This window comes from Peromyscus californicus, unplaced genomic scaffold, assembly GCF_007827085.1.
Source record: "Peromyscus californicus insignis strain IS unplaced genomic scaffold, ASM782708v3 Scaffold_12__1_contigs__length_115047231, whole genome shotgun sequence".
In the NCBI taxonomy this organism is placed as follows: domain Eukaryota; kingdom Metazoa; phylum Chordata; class Mammalia; order Rodentia; family Cricetidae; genus Peromyscus; species Peromyscus californicus.
Window position 1 is genome coordinate 62903245 of NW_026294413.1, and position 20669 is coordinate 62923913.

General features: G+C 44.5%; 1 protein-coding gene across 4 annotated transcripts in view; it reads left to right on the forward strand.

Annotated features, from left to right (window-relative positions):
* The window catches only part of Tnfrsf19 (TNF receptor superfamily member 19), a 98436-nt gene extending 80482 nt beyond the window's left edge, over positions 1 to 17954 (forward strand). For all 4 annotated transcript variants that reach the window (XM_052733029.1, XM_052733031.1, XM_052733032.1 and 1 more), the window contains exons 6-10: positions 8498 to 8662; positions 9604 to 9729; positions 11263 to 11365; positions 12181 to 12577; positions 15176 to 17954. In XM_052733029.1, coding sequence (XP_052588989.1) covers positions 8498 to 8662; positions 9604 to 9729; positions 11263 to 11365; positions 12181 to 12577; positions 15176 to 15184 — 800 coding nt within the window. In that variant the 3' untranslated portion in view covers positions 15185 to 17954. The remainder of the gene's footprint in view (positions 1 to 8497; positions 8663 to 9603; positions 9730 to 11262; positions 11366 to 12180; positions 12578 to 15175) is intronic.
* Positions 17955 to 20669: the final 2715 nt, after the last annotated feature.

Sequence of the window (20669 nt, forward strand, 5' to 3'; positions counted from 1 at the left end):
TTAGTAGTTAGCTAATTGACATCTATGATTAATCCTTGCCTTCATGGAACAAATCCTTCTTAGTTGCCTAGTCTGGGGGTCTGCAGTTGTTCATAGTGTTCTTGTAAACACTTTTTGCTTCATTTCCTGATCTTAATAGTTTTAGCCTACTCTCTTCTTTTCTCTAGCCAACCCAAAGTTTGTTGATTTTGAAGATTTATTTTTTCTTTCATTTTGTTTTGTTCTATTGATAATGATTTATTTTTTCCTATTCTCTTTCATTGCTCTCGGCTCTAATTCTTCCTTTAGAATGGAAGATTAGATTATGAATTATTCATTTCTCTCTCTCTCTCTCTCTCTCTCTCTCTCTCTCTCTCTCTCTCTCTCTTTTTACCTCAGTCATTTGTTGCTATAAATAGTACAACTGTTGACATATCCTACAGATTTTGGTACATTGTATTTTGATTCATCTCAAATTATTTTCTAATTCCCTTACCATTTCTTCTATGACTTATTATTTAGAAATACGTTGTTAACATACCAAGTATTTGCTCATTTTTCCGATTTCTTTCTTCTGTGATCTCTAATTTTATTCCACTGTGTTTGGAAGATATTTTGCATGATTCCAGGCATTTCGGATTTGTTGACACCCCCTTTGTGACCATCCCGGACACACTGGAGACTGTTGTTCCAGAATTGTCAAGTACTTTCCATTCTCCTTACAGTAGAGTCCAGATCCCTCACCGAAGTTTGTAAACTCCTCCATGAGCGAGCTCTGCCCAGCAGCTTTGACATCATTTTCTTCAATCCCTAGTTCTCATTCTTGTTCAGGAAGTATTTTTGACTGACTTATGCAGATAAGCTTAATTACTATAATTTCAGTAATGGATGTCTTGAGAGGATGTGGAACAATTGCAATGTATGTTTGTGGAAAGTTTTAAAATATATTGAAAAAGCTTGTATCTGAGTGCTCATGGCAGCATTACCTAAAATAGCTATGAGGATTCAGAATAAAGATCATCAGATAGATGAACAAACCAAATACGGTGTATCGATTCAGTGAAATATTATTCAGCCGTTAAGAAGGAGTGAATTCTGACGCATCTAACCCTGTGGATGAACCTTGAAGATATTGTTAAGTAACAAAAGTCAGACACAATGGCCACGTACTATTGTGTAATTCCTTTTATGCAGAAACACATGAAAGTAATTGATTTTATAGCAACAGAAAGCAGCTCAATGCTTGCCAAGGACTGGGTAAGGGAGGGATTGCTTAGGGGGTAGGTTTTGGGAGGTATGTTGGCGATGACCATGTTCTAGAATTAGCCATGATCGCCACACATGTGTTGAATATACTCAGTGTCTTTGCTGCAGAACCTTGTGCATATGTTGTTACAGTAAGAAAACAAGGGCCAGTGAGATGGCTCAGTGGGAAAAGGTGCTTGCCGCCAAGCCTGGAGACCAGAGTTCTGAGTTTCCTCCCCAGGACCCACGTTGGTACTCATGCTCAGACATAATACGGGCAAGGGGCAATAAGATAAATAAAGGTGAAAAGAGCTAAATTGAAGAAAATAAATGTTTACATAGTTTCAATTAAAATAGAATTATATCACTTCCCTCCTTCCCTTTCCTCCCTCCAGAAAAAAATCAATTTCTAAAATATAAATATGGCTATAGATAGAAAAACAAACATAAAAATCTTATTTTGAAATTATGTCTCCATCAGTTATTAAAAAAATAAAGATCAAAGTCTAGAGTGAAGAAAATGTGCATGACTAAGGCTTACGTTCATCCATCATCAGAATGCTTGGTATGAAGCAGATGAAACATCCAGCCCTTTCGTTCATTGGCAAACTGATGTGGCACATCTGGACTTCACATGCTGACTGTTATCATGGAGTTTTGTTTTCACCAGTTTAGATGAACAAGATAAAGCCTTTGCTCTGGGGCTGTGCTCTTGCCTCGCTAAGAGAGCAAGAGCTCTGTGTTAGCAGCTTTCATTATCATTGAAGAGCCTGCCTAGAAAGAGTTTATCATCAGGTTCTAATTGTGCTGAACCTTTATTCAATTTGGATTTTGGTTGTTGGTAATGGTGGAAAGTCACAAAAAGCAGTGGAATGAATTGTATCTTACTCGAAACAAATCTAAAAGTAAAGCAGATAAAGAATATCCTATTGAGAAATATTGTAAGATGTCTGAATTGCACTTGCATTCCAGAATTATGAATAGAATTGCCTATGCCAAAACGTGGCTGTCAGCAGGGAAGAGTACTGTTGCTTCCGACTGTGTTACAGTTTCCAGAGGGCTCATCTCACACAGTACAAACCCAGATTCGCATCTTCATGTCCCAACACTGAGGACACACACGGCATTAGTGAGATCCTAACTGTAACATGCAAGGCATTAGTGAGATCCTAGCTGTAACATACAAGGCATTAGTGAGATTCTGACTGTAACATACAAGGCATTAGTGAGATCCGAACTGTAACAGCCCAAACCCGAAGCATCATTAGTTCATCTATCACTTGTTCTTTCCCGCTGTAGTAACAAGAATCATCTCATTATGCGATGTGTACTTTAAAAGTAGTAGTATTTTAGGACTAGGACTAGAAAAGCCATGTGTTGTTTCTCCTTGTAATAAAACTCAGTAGCCTCTTTATTCTTAGGGATAAAGTGAGTTGAACTTGAGAAGCCATATTTGTGTTTGATATTAGGTCAAACCACAATGTCTATGTTAGCTGATTAACTAGAGTTTATCTGCTGGTACAAAACTTGACCCAATAATCCCTTACACTATAGTTTGCATATATGTTTTATTCTAAGTGGTTGCAAAGAATTTAACGTAATGTAAAAACACTAGCATGGGCTAGGCCTGGGGAGATGGATCGCCATTTAAATTAGATCCCCAGAACCACGTAGACACTGGGTGGACATGGCAGTCCATCAGTAGTTCTGTACTGGGAAGGGAGAGACAAGGGATCCCTGGAACAAGCAGGAACTATCCATATGGATGAGATCCGAGAGACCTCGCCTCAATGAACAAGGTTGGAGTCCAGGAAGACTTCCTCAGGACTCCCATGTGTGCACATGCACATATAAATGTTCCCACATATATGTGAGCATACATGTATGTATGTATGTGTATATATACACACACAGACATGCACAAAATACATGCATGCACACCACGTTCACACTGAAAAGGAAGAAAAAGGCTTAAGCTTAAGAATCTGGCAAACGGAGGATTAACTATCTACCCAACTTACTGGCTATTTACATGAAAAAAAAAGTCTGTGAATACATATGGATTTCTTAAGTGTAAAACCCTTACTGTGAAGCATTATGCTAACACTTGGAAAGTGAGAGGTTGGGGGTTGAACAGGTGCTTCTAACTGTAATGGTCTTGATGAGAACTTGGAGAATGCTTTGTAGAAGGTGAACATGGGCTCTGTTGGCAGTTCTCTAACTGATCTGTCATTTCTCTCCACCCTTTACCCCCCACCTACTGTATTAGGGTCGGGATAAGTAGATGTTAATATGCCTTATTTGAATAAGCTGATATGAATGCGTATTGGTTCCCTTAATAATTATCTTGGCACCAGATTAGCTTTGGTTGGACAGGAGACACAACTGCTGGGCATTTCTTGTAGATCAGCTATTGGTAAAATTATTAAGGCCACTCCACATAGTTAAAAGGAAGATTTATTTAGTGGGTAACTTACAAATGAAGGGATAGGTAGGTCGTGGGATCTGGGGAAGGTGTATCGCAGTCCAGCAGTGTTCTCTGGAGCTCTGCTCTGTCAACCTCCACCGTCAAGGGTCCAGGAACAGAGAGAGAGCCCTGGCCCATCCAGATCTCGGGTCTCTAGGTGCCTCCCTTGGCCCCGCCTTGTAGGCATGACAGTTGCCGAAGCCTCAGTGGGGGTTGGAACTTCCAGATCAAAGCTGGAATGGCTACCCACTACAATCAGCTGTCATTTTCTGTGAGTTATTAGTTAGGATCAAATTTGACATCCCCTCCCCCCATGGCTTCATGAGTTGTCATTACTAGGGGAGGTTGAGCTTTTGTTGGGTGTTCATTCTTGGATGAGGTCATGATCTTCAGGGTTTGCATACTGATCAAGCCAAGCAGTCCTTGCTCTTTCTCCTGCCCACAGTAAGACTGTACTGAAGCTGCTCTTCATAAACACAGCAAAGGCCATAAACAAAGCTGCTCATTGCTAAAGCTGTTTCCACCTGTACTGCCATCAGACAGGAGGTACTCAGTAAACAGTCTCATCTCATTGACCTATAAGGTCTCATAGAATCAATGCTTTGGAGTACTCAGGGGCTAGGGTTTCTTCAGCAAATACTCCTTTGCTCCACTGTTCATCAAGAAGCAAGGGTGTACCAGAATCCCTTGGAGGCATTATAGATAAATAGTAAACAAGCTTAACAAGAGGATTGCCTTGTGTAAGGAATGTAGCTAGCTAGGGAAGAGGCCAACTGCTGTACTGAAAAGACTCAAAACTATTTCTGCCAAAGTAAAACAGAAGTTTTGTGCCAGCCCAGCCAGCTGGGCCAGGGAGCATTTCTGCTGGATGAGTTCAGAGGACAGCTTCTCACCCCAGTCCTGGGCCAGCCTTACTGGTATGCCTCACCTGTTGGGTCTCTTGCTTTTCCTACTTCCAGCTCACAGGTCACAGTGGAAGAGATGATTGGAGAATGATTTGTCCATGAATTGAGATGATCCACACATCTCCACTCATCAACCTCCCCAGTAACTTGACCCTAGACATTGTCATGTCTAGCTGCAAAGGAGGCTAGAAGCATGGCCTCTTTCCAAGCCAGCCTAACTGCAATCGGGAGAATAACAATGAGCCAAAGTGAAGTGTATAGAGTGTTGGATGACAGCAGTGTCATGGAGGAAAAGAAAGCAGGGGGGAAGGGTGAAACCCTATGGATTGCTAGTGCAGCTTTAGTTCCGTGAACAGCATCACTCAACAAACAACAGCTGAGGGAGTGATCTGCATGGCCATGTGGGAAGAGCAGACAGAGGCGGTGACAGATAGGGAAGATTTGGGAGATGTAGTAGTCACTTTGCTCATTGCTATGACCCAGTGCCTGACAAAACGCAGCTTAAAAGAGGCAGTGTTTATTTGGGTTCATGGCAGGGGATACAGTCCATCATGGTGCAGAAGGCATAGCAGTGAGACCAGTTCCTGGCTGTGGCAACATGAGGCTGCTTGTTCACATCTCAATGAATGATTGGAGAATGATTTGTCCATGAATTGAGATGATCCACACATCTCCACCCATCAACCTCCACAATGCTGGTGCTCAACTGGCTTTCTCCTTTACCCCTTTCAGACCCCATCACGTGGGGTGGTATTGCCCCAAATCAGGGTGGGTCTTCCTCAATCTTCTCTTCAGACTCTCATAGGCAAACCCATGGTTGTGCCTCACTAACGCCCTAGGTGTTTCTTAATTCAGAAACAAAATGACAGTCCAAATTAGCCATTGCATGAGAGAAATGGATGTTTTTTTAGGAGAGATGGCCATGGTTGCAGTGAGGAGACTCTCTGGGCCTATTGAGCTCTGGTATAATTCATAACCATGGAGACAGCTAGCAACCATGGTCCATGTGAACCTGACGTGTGGGCCACATGAACCTGGGGCTCAGAAAAAGCAGCCCACAAGTCAGACAGCCATGGGGTTCCGTGAGCTGCTTCATCTAGGTCTGTCATGTAAAGGCCAAGTTCCTCCATGGGAAACAAACAGGTCACAGGGTGACCACAGCATCCCCTACAGCCCAAATGCCTGGACCTGGCTGGTTCCAAACTCCTTGGGAGGAATGGTAAGCCCCTCAACTTCACAGGGGTTCAGGATCTGCAGAATAAGCCACTCTTTGATCTACCCTGGAGGAAACATACTCAGGAAGGAGAAAGGTTTGTTAGTGCCAGAGTGTAAAGTGGTAGAATTCCCTGGATTTTTTACCCTAGTTCTCTCCTTTCCCGGCCAGCCCTGTCTGAGCAAGGCCCTTTGTTTGGAAGGGTCTCCAAGTTGAAGGAAGGAACTTTTGGGTTGTTTTTGTTTATTTCAAAGTTTTTTTTTTCATTTTACATACCAACCACAGTTCCCCCTCCCTTCCCTCCTCATCGCTTACTCCCACCTTCCTCCCACCTCATCCCTCATCCACTCCTCAGAGAGGGTAAGGCCTCCCATGGGGAGACAATAAAGTCTGGCATATCAGGTTAGGGCAGGACTAAGCCCCTCCCCCCGTATCGAGGCTGAGCAAGGTATCCCTCCATAGGGAATGGGTTCCAAAAAGCCAATTCATGCACTAGGGATAAATCCTGGTCCCTCTGCCAGGGGCCCCACAAACTGCCCAAGCCGCACAACTATCACCGACCTTCAGAGAACCTAGTTTGGTCTCATGCAAGTTCTCCAGCTATCACTCCAAAGTCAGTGAACTCCAACTAGCTTGGGTCAGCTGTCTCTGTGGGTTTCCCCATCATGATCTTGACCCCTTGCTTATATAGTCCCTCCTCCCTCTCTTCGACTGGACTCCAGGAACTCCACCCAGTGCTTAGCTGTGGATCTCTGCATCTGCTTCCATCAGTCACTGGATGAAGGTTCTATGATGACAGTTAGGGTAGTCATCGATCTGATTACAGGGGAAGGCCAGTTCAGGCACCCTCTCCACTATTGCTTGGAGTCTTAGCTGGGGTCATCCTTTATGGGTTCCTGGGAATTTCCCTAGCATCAGGTTTCTCTCTAACCCCATAATGGCTCCCTCTATCAAGATACCTCTTTCCTTGCTCTCCCTCTCTGTCCCTCCCCCAACTCGACCATCTCAATCCCTCATATTCTCTTGTTACCTTCCCTAACCTCCCCCTCCCCACCATGTTCCCAGTTTACTCAGGAGATCTTATCTATTTCCCCTTCCTAGGGGGATCCATGCATGTCTCTCTTACGGTCCTCCTTGGTACCTAGTTTCTCTGGGGTTGTGGACTGTAGCCTGGTTATCCTTCGCTTTACATCTACTATCCACTTATGAGTGAGTACACCATGTTTGTCTTTTGGGGTCTAGGTTACCTCACTCAGGATGGTTTTTTTCTAGTTCCATCCATTTGCCTGCAAATTTCATGTTGTCATTTTTTTTTTTTACAGCCAAGTAATACTCCATTGTGTATATGTACCACATTTTCTTTATCCATTCTTTGGTTAAGGTGAATCTAGGTTGTTTCCAGGTTCTGACTGTTATGAATAATGCTGTTATGAACATAGTTGAGCAAGTGTCCTTGTGGTATGATTAAGCATGCCTTGGGTATATGCCCAAGAGTGGTATTATTGGGTCTTGAGGTAGATTGAGTCCCAATTTTCTGAGAAATCGCCATACTGATTTCCAAAGTGGCTGTACAAGTTTACATTCCCACCAACAGTAAAGGAGTGTTCCTCTTGCTCCACATCCTCTCCAACATAAGCTGTCATCAGTGTTTTTGATCTTAGCCATTCTGACAGCTGTAAGATGATATTTCAGAGTCATTTTGATTGCATTTCCCTGATGACTAAGGATGTTGAGCAATTCCTTAAATGTCTTTTGGCCATTTGAGATTCTTATGTTGAGAATTCTCTGTTTAGCTCTGTAGTCCATTTTTTAATTGGATTGTTTTAATGTCTAGTTTCTTGAGTTCTTTATATATTTTGGAGATCAGCCCTCTGTCAGATGTGGGGTTGGTAAAGATCTTTTCCCATTCTGTAGGTTGTCATTTTGCAGGACAGAACTCTTGTCTGTCCCCAAGGTTCCATCATTAGGACTGAAAAAAGTGGGCACCTCTAGGCATATGAATCTCTTGAATTACTGGACACTTCAATTCCCTGTGCATGTAAATAAATCTGTGCCTTTTCCTCCTTTTAATCTGTGTAATGTCAGCTCACGTCAGCAAACTTTCCACAGGTGGGAGGACAGAAGGAAAATGTCCACTCACTCCAATACTGTGGTGTGCCAAGCCCTGGGACATTCCCTGAAGCTATGGAGGTCAGGATGACCATCCAGCTTTCTGCTTCAGTGGGTCAAGGGCAGGTTTCTGAACCATACCATATGTTGAGGACTGTGTGCTTCTAGTGTTATGGGGGCAGTGGGTGGAGTTCTGGGGTATTTGGGGATACAAAGTGCAGGGGTAACATGAAAAAGGATGGGGTACTTGATCATCTTCAGACCTCTCAAGTTGGTTTTCTCCACTTTTATTTTTATCATGGGAAAGCAATTGCTGATGATATCCACTAGCTTCAGTGTGTTATGTCCAGGCTGCAACCCCCAGGCTGGGCATAGCCAAGAATAACTATGAATGGGGTTCAACAACAACAACAAAAACCCATAAACTTGCTTAGTAACCAGATTACACGGTTCTGGAATGTGAACGTGGTGGGTGACAACAACATGGTGTCATAATGAGATAAGGTTGGACAGGCTGGAAGCATTTCAAGTCCAGGCTTGCAAAGGGTGTGCTGACCTGTTCCTTCCTGTCACTTTCAGGTACCAGCAAGGTGAACCTTGTGAAGATCTCGTCCACGGCCTCCAGCCCTCGGGACACAGCCCTGGCTGCTGTCATCTGCAGCGCCCTGGCCACCGTGCTGCTCGCCCTGCTCATCCTGTGTGTCATCTACTGCAAGAGGCAGTTCATGGAGAAGAAACCCAGCTGTAAGTCTCCCGTCCTGCTGTCTTCCTGTGAAGTGAGCTTGTGAGCATTTCCACACAAGAGTTCACAAGAGACCTAGCTAAGAAAAGCATCACCAACTGTTTAGGATACAAGGCACAGGAAAACAGCCCCCTGCAGGAATTTTGAGCCATCATCGGGATGCTGACAAGGCTGTAATGTCCCAAGGGTATAAGGCAAAAAATAAAAATTGTCTGTACCCCCTATTCTTAACAAGCTATTTTAAACTGTGTGTGCCTCTGTATAAGAAGAGATAGGCAGTCCTCAACTTGCCATCACTCAGCTTAACAAGTCTTCAAAGTTATGATGGTCTGAAGGCACACCTCTTAAGACCTCTCTGCTTCTCAATTATGTAGGCACTGTTAAGGAACAGGCCAGGCTGTAGCTTGGTGGTAGAGCACTTGCCTAACAGATACAAGGCCCTGGGGTTTAATTCCCAGCACACACAAAAATGTGGAGGTTAGACGCTGGAGAGCCGGTTCGGTGGCTGAGAGCACTGGCTGCCCTTTTAGAGGAAGATTCTATTCCCAGCATCTACAAGGCAGTTTACAAGTGTCTGTAAGTCCAGTCCCAGGGGATCTGATGTCCTCTTCTGACCTCCATGGGTACCAGACATGCATGTGGCGAACAGATACACATGCAGGCAAAATACCCTTACGTGTGCATGTATGTGTGCGTGTGTAATGACATAGGCTTTGTTTTGATTGATTTGCCCACTGTAGGCTAGCAGAAGTCAATGATCCAGGTTAAGTTATTCTAAACCAAGCACTAATGTTTGGAAGACTGGCATACAGAGTGTCTTTATTTTACAGTGAGTGTCTTAGGGTAAGCAGGAGTCTAGAATAATGGTATTGCCTCATTAAAAATACAAAATGCCAGGCTTCCTATGGAAAAGTGTTAACTGTGGATCTCTCCTTTCCCCTAGGGTCTCTGCGGTCACAGGACATTCAATACAATGGCTCTGAGCTGTCGTGTTTTGACCAGCCTCGGCTCCGCCACTGCGCCCACAGGGCATGTTGTCAATGTCACCGGGACTCAGCCCAGACATACGGTGAGTTGAGTTATGAAGGGCCCAGAGGAACCAGGAGTGCAGAATGGGACCACTAAACGGTATTACCATGTCCAGCTCCTGTTCTTCAGATCGGGTGACAGCGGGTCACAGGCTGATTTCCAGTCACAGCTGCTCCATGTCAGACTCCCCTCTGCCCGCCATTGATCTGGGTGCTCCAGGTCTCCTCAGTATTAAGAAAACAGGAATCCCCACAGAACTCGGGACCATTTTAGCAGCTGTTCAGGCAACTCAGCCTTTCTCATTTAGAGTCCATTTCACTTAGAATCACTGTGCCTGCTGTGTAGAGGTGGGGCTGACATCCTTGTGTCTTAGTCAGAGTTACTGTTGTGATGAACACCATGGCCAAGAGCAGCTTGGGAGGGAAGGTTTCATTTGGCTTCCGCATCTGGGGCCACAATCCATCAAGGGAAGCCAAGGCAGGAACTCACACAGGGCAGGAACCTGGAGCAGGAGCTGATGCAGAGGCCATGGAGGGGTGCTGCTTCCTGACTTGCTCCCCATGGCTGGCTCAGCCTGCTTTCTTACAGAACTCCCCCCACCACCAGGACCACCAGCCCAGGGGCGGCCCCACCCGCAATGGGCTGGGCCCTCCCCCATCCATCACTGATTAAGAGAATGCCTCACAGGCTTGCCTACAGTCCCTTCTTCTGGAGACATTTTCTGACGTGAGGCTCCCTCCTTTCTGCTGACTCTAGCTGTGTCAAATTGACATAAAGCTATCCAGCACCTTGGTCACCTGGCCAGTTCAAACCCAACACCAATGTGACTGGTTTTAATGACACCTGTGAGGAAGAGGGAGGTCCACGCCAGGATCCAGCCACACCTGCCTCTTGGTCTGTTGCTGGAAATAGTCATTAAGGAGAGCTGGCACAGGTGGAAATGTGTGTCTGACCCAGTCAGGCAGAGGTGACATAACTTTCTCTGCCCCTGACTGATCGGCATCAACCTGAGGTTTCTACTTCATGTCCAATCCCAGGCCTCAGCAGGTGACCTCCTGCACATAAACCCCGCATGACCAACGGTACTTCTGGTGTGGGTCTGGCCCAGTAGCCCTCTCTACTGTCCTGAGTTTCTGGTCTGTGTGGGTATAGTGTCTATGACAGTACCAAGTCATCTCTTAGACACTGTTATCTGCTTCGAGTTCCTCGTATTCCAGGCTGGGCTGGACTGGCCTCTTGGAATCACCCAGTGTCTCTTTGTAGTGTTGCAGGATGGACCATCTCAGTCCCGTGTGTCACACATAGAATGAGAATGTTTCACCTTTATCCTCACTTCCCTCCTTCCCGACAGATCTCACTGTGCAGCCCAGGCTGGCCTTAGTCCTCTGACTTGCTCCAGTCTTGACACCCATGTGCAATTGTGTCTCTGTGTTTGAAACTTGCATTCCTCCTTCTGCTGAATAGTCGCGCAGACGGGACCTGCTACCTTTCCAAGGGGAGCAAGGCTCAGCTGCTATGAACAAGAAAGTTCAGGGGGAAGGGCCTGGGCCTCACGCTTTTCTGCCTTTCTCAGGGCCTGTCCACCTGATTCCGTCTTTGTGCTGTGAGGAGGCCCGAAGCTCTGTCCGCGCTGCCCTTGGCTGTGGGCTGCATTCTACGGCTACCCTTCAGGAGAGGTAACTGCTTGCTCTTATAGTCAACAGTGCCATACTCCTGTTTGCAAATCTGTGTTCTCCTGAGGTCCCAGCCTCGTGTTAAACTGTAGCGATCTGCTTCTTAAGCATTACCAATGACTTCTGGGAACCTGAGGGGAGCGATTCCCCAGCAGGGATTGTAGGGCCCGAGGCTGCTGGTAACTAGTCCTGTTTCCTGGCACTTTTCCCCCCACCACTTGATTTGTGTATTATGTTCATGACATTGCTCTGTTTTTACAAGATTTTATTTTAAAGCATATATGTGTGTTTCTGTGTGTAAATATGTACACACAGTACAGGTGCCCTCAGAAACTGAGAGTGTCTCACCCCCTTGGAGCTGGAGTTACAGGTGGCTGTGAGTCTCCCGATGTGGGTGCTGGGAACTGAGCTCAGTTCCTCAGGAGCAGTGTGCACACACGTGCTTAGCTGTGGAGTCGTCTCTCTAGCCTCTATTCCTGACATTTTTGTTATGTCAATGTAATGTCTCACTTGTCACACTCTGCTGGCACACTGTTCTAGAACAACAATCCAGAAAACTCAGTTAAGACCTAAGAAAATGCAGCTGTTAGACATTGGATATGCGTACAGTAATTAGAAATATGTGTAAAAATCACTTTTAAGGTCAACGGAGTAGCTGCAGTTGATGCACTGAGGCAAATTTAAAGCAATAGTTAGCACTGGAATTCTCAGCATGTTGCTATTGCAGCCATAGAGTTAAACTGTAGCTGAAATGCTGTTCTGTAGCAGCCGTTTCTGTCACTGTACAATACTTACAAACCTTCCGGATATGTGTTCAGAAACGCAGCTTCCGTGGGGGACACAATGCCGGCTTTCTTCGGGTCTGTTTCCCGTTCCATCTGCGGTGAGTTTTCTGATGGCTGGCCTCTGATGCGGAATCCTATGGGCGGCGACATCTCTCTTTGTGACTCTTATCCTGAACTCACTGGAGAAGATATCAACTCCCTCAGCCCAGAAAATGAAAGCTCAACATCTCTGGATTCCAGCGGTGGTCAGGATCTGGCTGGGACAGCTGCTCCGGATTCTTCTGGAAATTTCACAGAAACTACTGACTCACCTAGATATGGTGATACAGTCTGGGAGCAGACCCTAGCTCAGGATGCTCAAAGGACTGCAAGCCAAGGAGGTTGGGAAGGCAGTGGCAACCTGAACCTAGCCACACCTGCGTCCTTCCAGGTAAGACACTGAGGGGCTTCAGAATGAGCTTGGCAATGGCTTGTGCTAGACTGGAGGGATCCAGACTCTGTTCCCACTGTGAAATCTGAGGAGGCAGACGAGAGATAGCTGTAATTTATTATTTCTCATGCATTACAGAAGACTGTTTTAAAGTAAATGTCAAGTCTTTTTTTCCTCCTAACAAACAGAACCATTTTATGAGAGCACAAAGGGCCCTCACACTCTTCACTGGTCTTCTGAAATCTGACTGCTGTGTGTGGAGTGCTCCTGACAAGGAGGTGGCTAGAGGTGGAGGCATCTGGCCATCAGCCCCCATCTCCACTGTTGTCAAGTGACGGCCTCAGACTTGACATCCCGGGCATTTATTCATCATCAGCTCAGTTAGAATTGAGCTCTCCAACTCCGCTTTTGCTCCTGCGCACAAAGCCACTGTCACCTTCTTGATGGCGTTGACTTGGTCCCATAGCGTGGGCCTCATTTGGAATTCAGGGAGGACCTTATTCTCCCATTGGGAAGCAGCCCCAGCCTTACAGCAGTTGTGGTCTTTACCTGGTGGGAGGCTGTGATTTCCAAAGCACGATGAAATCGTTTCCTGAACCAGTATTTTTGCACACTGGTGTTCTTGTGGGTGACTTAAGACCACCCGGGGTCTGATGGTGATGGTCCCTATTCAGGATGAGTATGTAAGTGTGAGAGCCACTGTTAGCCTCCACGTGTGCCTCCCCCTGTTCGCATCTGTGCAGACGGGGAGCAGGGCTGAGGGAATGTGGGGTGCTGGTGTTGAGCTATTTGAGGGGAGGAAGCGAGCCTGTTTCCTGACAGGAAAAGCTTTCTTGGTGGTTTTACAATATTATTTTATTTTATTTTTTGTTATTATTGGGGCAGAGAAGCACATGTGGATATCAGGGGTCAGTTGCAGGAGTCAGTTCTCTCCTTCTACTACAGGTTCTAGGGATTGGACTCCATGCATGGCAGTTGCTTTACCCATGATCTATGTTGCTGGCCCTCTTGGTACTATCTTTTAATGTCAACAGTGATGTTGCTATCAGGGAGATGGCTTGGCAAGTAAAGGCATTTCCTGCCAAGCCTGATGACCTGAGTTTGATCCTTGGAATCTACATGGCAGAAGGAGAGAGCTGACGCCTGCAAGTTGTTCTCTGACCTTGACATGCACCAATGGCACAAGCATCCCCCCCCCCACACACAAAACACACAAAATAATAAGCAACAAAAAACTCAATAGGAAGGAAACAGAAGGTTGGAGAAGCTCTGAGAAGGCCTGTAGCACGAATCTTAAAAGGTCTTATTAATAAAAAACTCAGGGCCAGGTATTGGGGTGAATGCTGAAAGATCAGGGAAACAGAACAAGCCACATCCAACCTCACCTCGCCAACTTCTCAGCCCATCCTGTTTCCTCCAACTGGAGGCCTCTGAGTCCTCATCAAAATGGATCTCAGCTGAACTGCTGCTAAAAAAAAAAAAACCTAAAAGTTTAAAAGCCTGTAGTTCCTGGTCCTCATGCCTTATCTACCTTTCTGCTTCCTGCCATCACTTCCTGGGATTAAAGGTGTGAGTCACCATGCCTGGCTGTTTCCAGTGTAGTCTTGAACTCACAGAGATCTGGATGGATCTCTGCCTCCAGAAGGCTAGGATTGAAGGCATCTGCTACCACTGCCTGACCTCTATGTTTAATATAGTGGCTGTTCCATTCTCTGACCCCCAGATAAGTTTATCGAGGTGCATAATATTTCAACCACAAGGGCCCCCTAGTTCTCTAGTCTATCCATCTGCTTTTTGAATATGATAAAACGAGATGATTTGCTTCCGGCAGTAGAGTCAACATGTTGGTACTAGAGCATCAGTTGGTCAACATATTTGGTAAAAATTGTTTCCCAGTTCTCAAACAGACTCCAGACCCACTGGTTTCCAGACAACCTTTTACCTAGAAATGTTTTCCTTAGGTTTACCTGTGTTGCCAATGCAAATTACTGATGAACACATTGCCAAAGGGCAGTGTATGAAAACAGGGTTCTCAGCAGCACTCAGCTGGCCGATGCCTGGTCTCTTTTAGAGGGAGGCCATACTTTCTGTGATACGACCCCTTGCTGAGGGTAATCATCTTGAGAACACTGTGTCTGTTCAAAGGAGATCATTAAGAGCCATCCTAGTCTCTCTGTCTTTGCAAACATCTGCAAGGAGTGGGAGACTGAGGTTCTGTGACTCAGTGACAGATAGGGTGGCAGTGTTCACTGGCCACCTTCCTTTCTGGAGGCCATGAATGACCTACAGATGTTTAGGAAGCTCCATACTGAAGCAGTGCCTTCAAATGTTTGGATGAGGTTGATGAACAAAAGAAATGTTTTTTTTTAAGTCCTTGTGATTATTATGGGTTACATTGTCATCTGTTAAGTACTCAGCGCATACTGGTAATTGTGTTGTTGCAAGACTTTTATTACTTTCTCAGAGGACACAGTAAAGGATGCTTGAGTATGTGACAGTGCCCTTAGTAGCCATGCACAATCAGGTTTAGAAGGACCATGAAGCAGCTTTAACGTAGAAGACACCATTTTTCAAGCCTTTCCTCTGTTGCTGTTTTAGGATGCCTGAAGGCCATCTTCCGGAAGTGGAGGTGTGGGTCTGGACACGCCTGGGTTAAGACTTACAGACTGAGCAGTCTTTGACCTTCTATGGCTTCTGGAAGCAATAATAAATCTGAACCCAACTGGCAGCATTTCCAGCCTTTCAACCAGTTGCCTCTGAGCCAGACCGACTGTAAGCTGAAACCCCAGCGAGAACCAAGGAGAGACTGTAGGCGGCCTCAGGACTGGTACATCTTCCCTAAACAGGAACCTCAGCTGAGGGCAGTTTGAAGGACCAATGGGTGGAATGTGCTGCCTGCGAAATTGTGGGCACAGCAAGACCCAGCCTGGCTCCTGCTTACATTCATGGTGAATGTGGTTTCACAAGACCCAGAGTATAAACTTTCATAGACACTCTCTTTCAGAACTAACCCGTTACCCTACGAAAAAGCTATGGCAGATTCCTTACTTAGATTTTAGGTAGAGCTCTGGGGATTTCTATGGGAAAAAAGTCACTTTCTCATCAGCAGAATGGTACATGTCAGTGGTGTGAAGGGGTTTTGGAGCCCTGCCTAAATCGTGGTTTGGTGAAGTTGACTGGCCTATCGGTTATGAGTAGCTCTTTTGGCCTCTTCCCCACGAATGTGTGACAGAGCTGAGAGGAAAGGAGGCCTGGATTATGGACGATGGCTGTGAATGTGGTTAGAAATGGGGCATGAGGGGGAAGGGGGAAATGGCATTACCCTACTGTTAAAACCACCTACTCTGTATATCCTGAAGCGTGGCTGTGCGTGCTAGGGCTGGTGACCGTGGAAACGTGTGTTAGGTCTGCCCCTGTGCTGAGCTTACAAAGCCCAGATGTCTTAGGTAGAAAGGAGATATTTATAAACATAGTAATCTGTGATCTGCACCTGAGCTTAGACAAAAGGCTTCCCTACATCCAGTATGCTACTGAAGAATCCTTCAGTGAGAATCCAGTGCATATTAGAACGAGACATGGAAAAATGTGGTTGACAGACAGTTTGGGAGAACAGGCTCCCTGGTGCCATGTACCTAACCAAGGCTTATAATACTCATGGTGTTCTTATATGGGGGTGTTCTGTAAGGTGTTCCATCTTCTTCCATGATGGCATTTGCCTTCTAGAACAGTCTCTAAAGCTAAGGAAGTTTTCTCTTCATTTTATGCCTTATGGCTTTGTTCAGCAGGATTTACTTGGTTTCCAGTTTGAACTTACAACATTTACACTTCTTTTCTTTTTCTTTTTTTCTTTTTCTTTTTTTTGAGACAGGGTTTCTCTGTGTAGCTTTGTGCCTTTCCTGGATCTCGCTCTGTAGACCAGGCTGGCCTCGAACTCACAGAGATCCTCCTGGCTCTGCCTCCCAAGTGCTGGAATTAAAGGCGGCGCCACCACCGCTGCCACCACCACCACCACCACACGGCTACATTTACACTTTGAAAAGAGCACCAGTGTGATAGAATTCACCAGCATATCTGTTTTGAAGATGCCCTGCTTAAATCGGGCTCTTTTACCCAAAACTAAACCCAAACCTTAAGATGCTATCTTCCTAGACTTTTTTATCTTCTGTTTCCCCCCATGGTTTTTCTCTCTTTGTAAGACATGAGTACAATTTAATGAGCCCTCTTCCTGTGGCCTCTCTCTATTCATTATTACAGCTTTTGATGTGTGTCTTTGGGCTTGTCCATATCTATTGCTTCACATGGCATCTGTTCCTTTACCAGATGTAGGAAGAACTTACCATAGAGTGTTCCATGGTAGTCCACATCCGCTTTCATGTCCACATGGTGCCCAGTCATAACTGATTGGCATTTTGTTTGTGTGTCCCCAACCCTGATGAGAATTTGGCTTTAGGAAAGTCATAAAATATTTAGGATTTAACCAGCAGACTTCCATGAGGACGCAAGCTGCGCTCCCCCAAATGGCATTCTCATAATGCACATGTGTGTGCCATTGTTTGCAACCCAATCATCTGTGTTATGACAGAGAGATGATCAAAGCCAGCAGGGTTGTGTTCCTTTGTGTAACCTGAATATATTTTCCACATGCCAAGCCCTGATGGACTTCAAAGACAGACACTGCTGAGGAAAGCCAGACTGATTGGAAGTGAGACTTTGGCCCCAAATCCCGAAACATCACTTTCAATCAGAAGAGAAATGCTGAAGGTTAAAAATTGATTTCATTTGATACTGCATTTGGAAGGTCCCGGATTATCATCAAAAAGGAGACTCCTCCCACTGGCCACTCTAGAAAGATGCAATGGTGTTTTACATTTTATACTCTGTAAACAAGAGGGGAAAAACTGCAACCTGCACTCCACATTATTGGAACATCTCACAAGGCTGTTTACACAGGAGCTAGAGCGCTGATGTCAGACACTAGGACAGAGAGGCATTCAGGCCTACAGGGCACCGGGCCACCTTCACATGGCAGAAGCAAGGACAAGCACAAGGATGGAGACAAGGATTGTTGGATCAGTCAGGGCAAGTCATGTGCTTTCTATTTTGAATATATAGAATATATTTTGAATTGTGGGGTTTTCTACTTTAAAGTTACTGCTGCTGTTACTTAGGATAAGAACTGCTGTCTGTGTCAGAAGAAAAAGAACAGAAAAGGAAAAGGAAACAACCATTGCTTTTAAGATAGTTTGTATCAGCTTAGATATCATCACAACTATTTTACATACTGGAATTTATAAATTGTAAGTTATCGCTTTCCAATACAAACCTTTTTTAATGCTTTTTAAAAATTGTGAAATAAAATTGATACTTGTCATTCTTAGTTACATGTCATCTGAGTGTCATAAATCATAGAGAGTGACACACAAGTCACAGTTGAGGGCACACAGAGCCATTGGTGAGGGTCAAAAAGAGTCATTGTGAAGGTCACACAGTCATGGTGAGGGCACATAAACCACTGTGAAGGTCACAAAAAGTCATTGTGAAGATCACACACAGTCATTGTGAAGATAAGAAGAGTCTTCCTGGAGTTCACACAGAATAATTGCAAAGGCACAGAAGTCTTTATAAGTATACACAAAGTCATTGTGAAGGTCACAGAGAGTCATTGTGAGCATGATAAAGAGTCACTGTAAAGAACATACATTTGTGAGGGCAAAAAAAGTCATTGTGAAGAATAGCAGAATCATGTTGGAAGGCACACAGTCATTGTGAAGGCACAAAAAATCATTGTGAAGCACAGTTATTATGAGGGCATACATGTCATCTGGAGGGAACACAAAGGATTGTGAGGACATGCAGTCATTGAGAGGCCACAAAAAGTCATTCTGAAAGTCACACAAAGTCATTATGAGGACACAAAAAGTTATTGTAAAAGTGACAGACTAATTGTGAGGGTACAGAGAGTCATACATATTCATAATGAAGACTCATTAATTATGAGTGCGAAGTTATTCTGACATCATATGTAGTCATTGTAAGGGTTCAAAAGTCATTGAGAGGATATATAATGTCACTGTGAAGGTCACATGGATTGTGATGGCACACAGTCATTCATGAGCACATACGAATGATTGTGAGCTCTAAAAGTCAATGTTTAGGTCATACGGAGACATTGGGATGGAGCGCAGAGTCATTGTGAAGTCATTGTGAGGGCCCATAGCATTTTTGAGGACACACAAGTCATTGTGAAGGTCACAAAGAATCTTGTGATGATTACACAGCCTCGTTGTGAGGGCATACAAAGTCATTGCTTGGATCATACAGAGTCATTGTCAAGGTCACAAAGAGTCAGTGTAGAGGTCATATAGTCATTGTGAAGGTGACAAAGAATCATTGTGAGGACACCCAAAGTCATCGTGAGGATACCCAAAGTCATTGGGAGGATCACACAGTCATTATCAAGGTCATATAGAGACATTGTGATAGTTACACAGTCATTGTGAAAGCCAGACATAATCATTGTAAGGGCATATGAACTCATTATGAGGGCACACAGGGTCATTGTGAGGTCACACAGAGTCACTATGACACCAAACAGTCATTGTCAGAGTCACAGTCAAATTTTAATGTGAGGGTATGATGTCATGATAAAGATCACAGCGAGTCATTGTAAGGGCACACAGCCTCATTTTGAGGGCATATAAATCATGAAGTCACAAAAATTCATTGTGAAAGTCATGAGTAGTCATTGTGAATATCACACATTGCCATTGTAAAGATAATACAGTGTCTTTGAGAAAGGACACAATGTAATTTTGTGAATCATAGAGTCATTGTAAGGACACACACACTCATTGTGAAGTCACATATAGTCATTGTGAGGATACATAAAATCATTGTGAGCATCAATGCATCACTGTGCATCTCACACAAAGTCATTGTTAAGGTCGTACAGAATGCATGTGCATGACACAGAGTTATAATCACACAGTTCATTTGAGGGAATAACGGCGTCATTAAGGTCACACAAAGTCACTGTGAGACCACACAAAGTCCTTGTGTAGGCACAGAGAGTTGTCATGAGAGCACAGAAGTCATTGTGAGGGTACATAATGTCATTGTAAAGGTAACACAACATCATTATGAGTAGCACATATAGTCATTCTGAAGGACATACAAGTCATTGTGAAGGTCACACTGAGGCTCTGTGAAAGCACAAAGGGTCATGAGAACACACAAATTATGGTGAAGACACATTCATGGTTAAGTTAATACAAACAGTAAGGGCACTATGAGTCATTGTGAGGACATACAAAGTTACTGTGAGTGCACACAAATGATTGTGAAATGCTCACAGAGTAATTGTGAAAGTCACAGAGTAAGTATGAGGGCACACAGTCATTGTGAAGGCCCATAGTAATTATAAAGTCACACACAATCATTAAGAGTACACATAGAATCATTGTGGGGGACACAAACTCATTGTGAGATCACTCAAGAACTGATAAAGGACACAGATCCATTGTGAAAGCATACAAAAATTACTATGAAGGTCACACACAATCATAGTTGGGGCACACAAGTCATCGTAAGGCTCACAAAGTGTCATTATGATGTCACATATAATCATTGTGAGGGCACACACAGTTATTTTCAGGGTACATAAGTCATTGTGATGGCACAAAAAGTCATTGCAAAGGCCTCAACGTCATTGTAAGGGTCAGCAAGAGCCATTGTCAGGAGCCCATAACGTCATTGTGAGGGCATACAAGTCATTGTTAAGATCACAAAGTGTCATTGAATATCACACAGAGTTATTGTGATGATACACACAATCCCTTGAGGGTACAAAAAGTAATTGTGAAGGCCACACAGAATCATGGGTGCACATAAATTATTCTGAGTATAAACAAAGCCATTTTGGGGAGAATACACAAAGTACTGGGAGAGCACACAATGTCATTATGAAAAATCATACAGAGTCATTGTGATGGCATAGAGAGTCATTATCAGGGCACAGAAGTCAATGTGATGACCAAAAATGTGAAGTTTATGTGATGTCATTGTGAGGGTCAAAAAGAGTCATTGTGAAGAG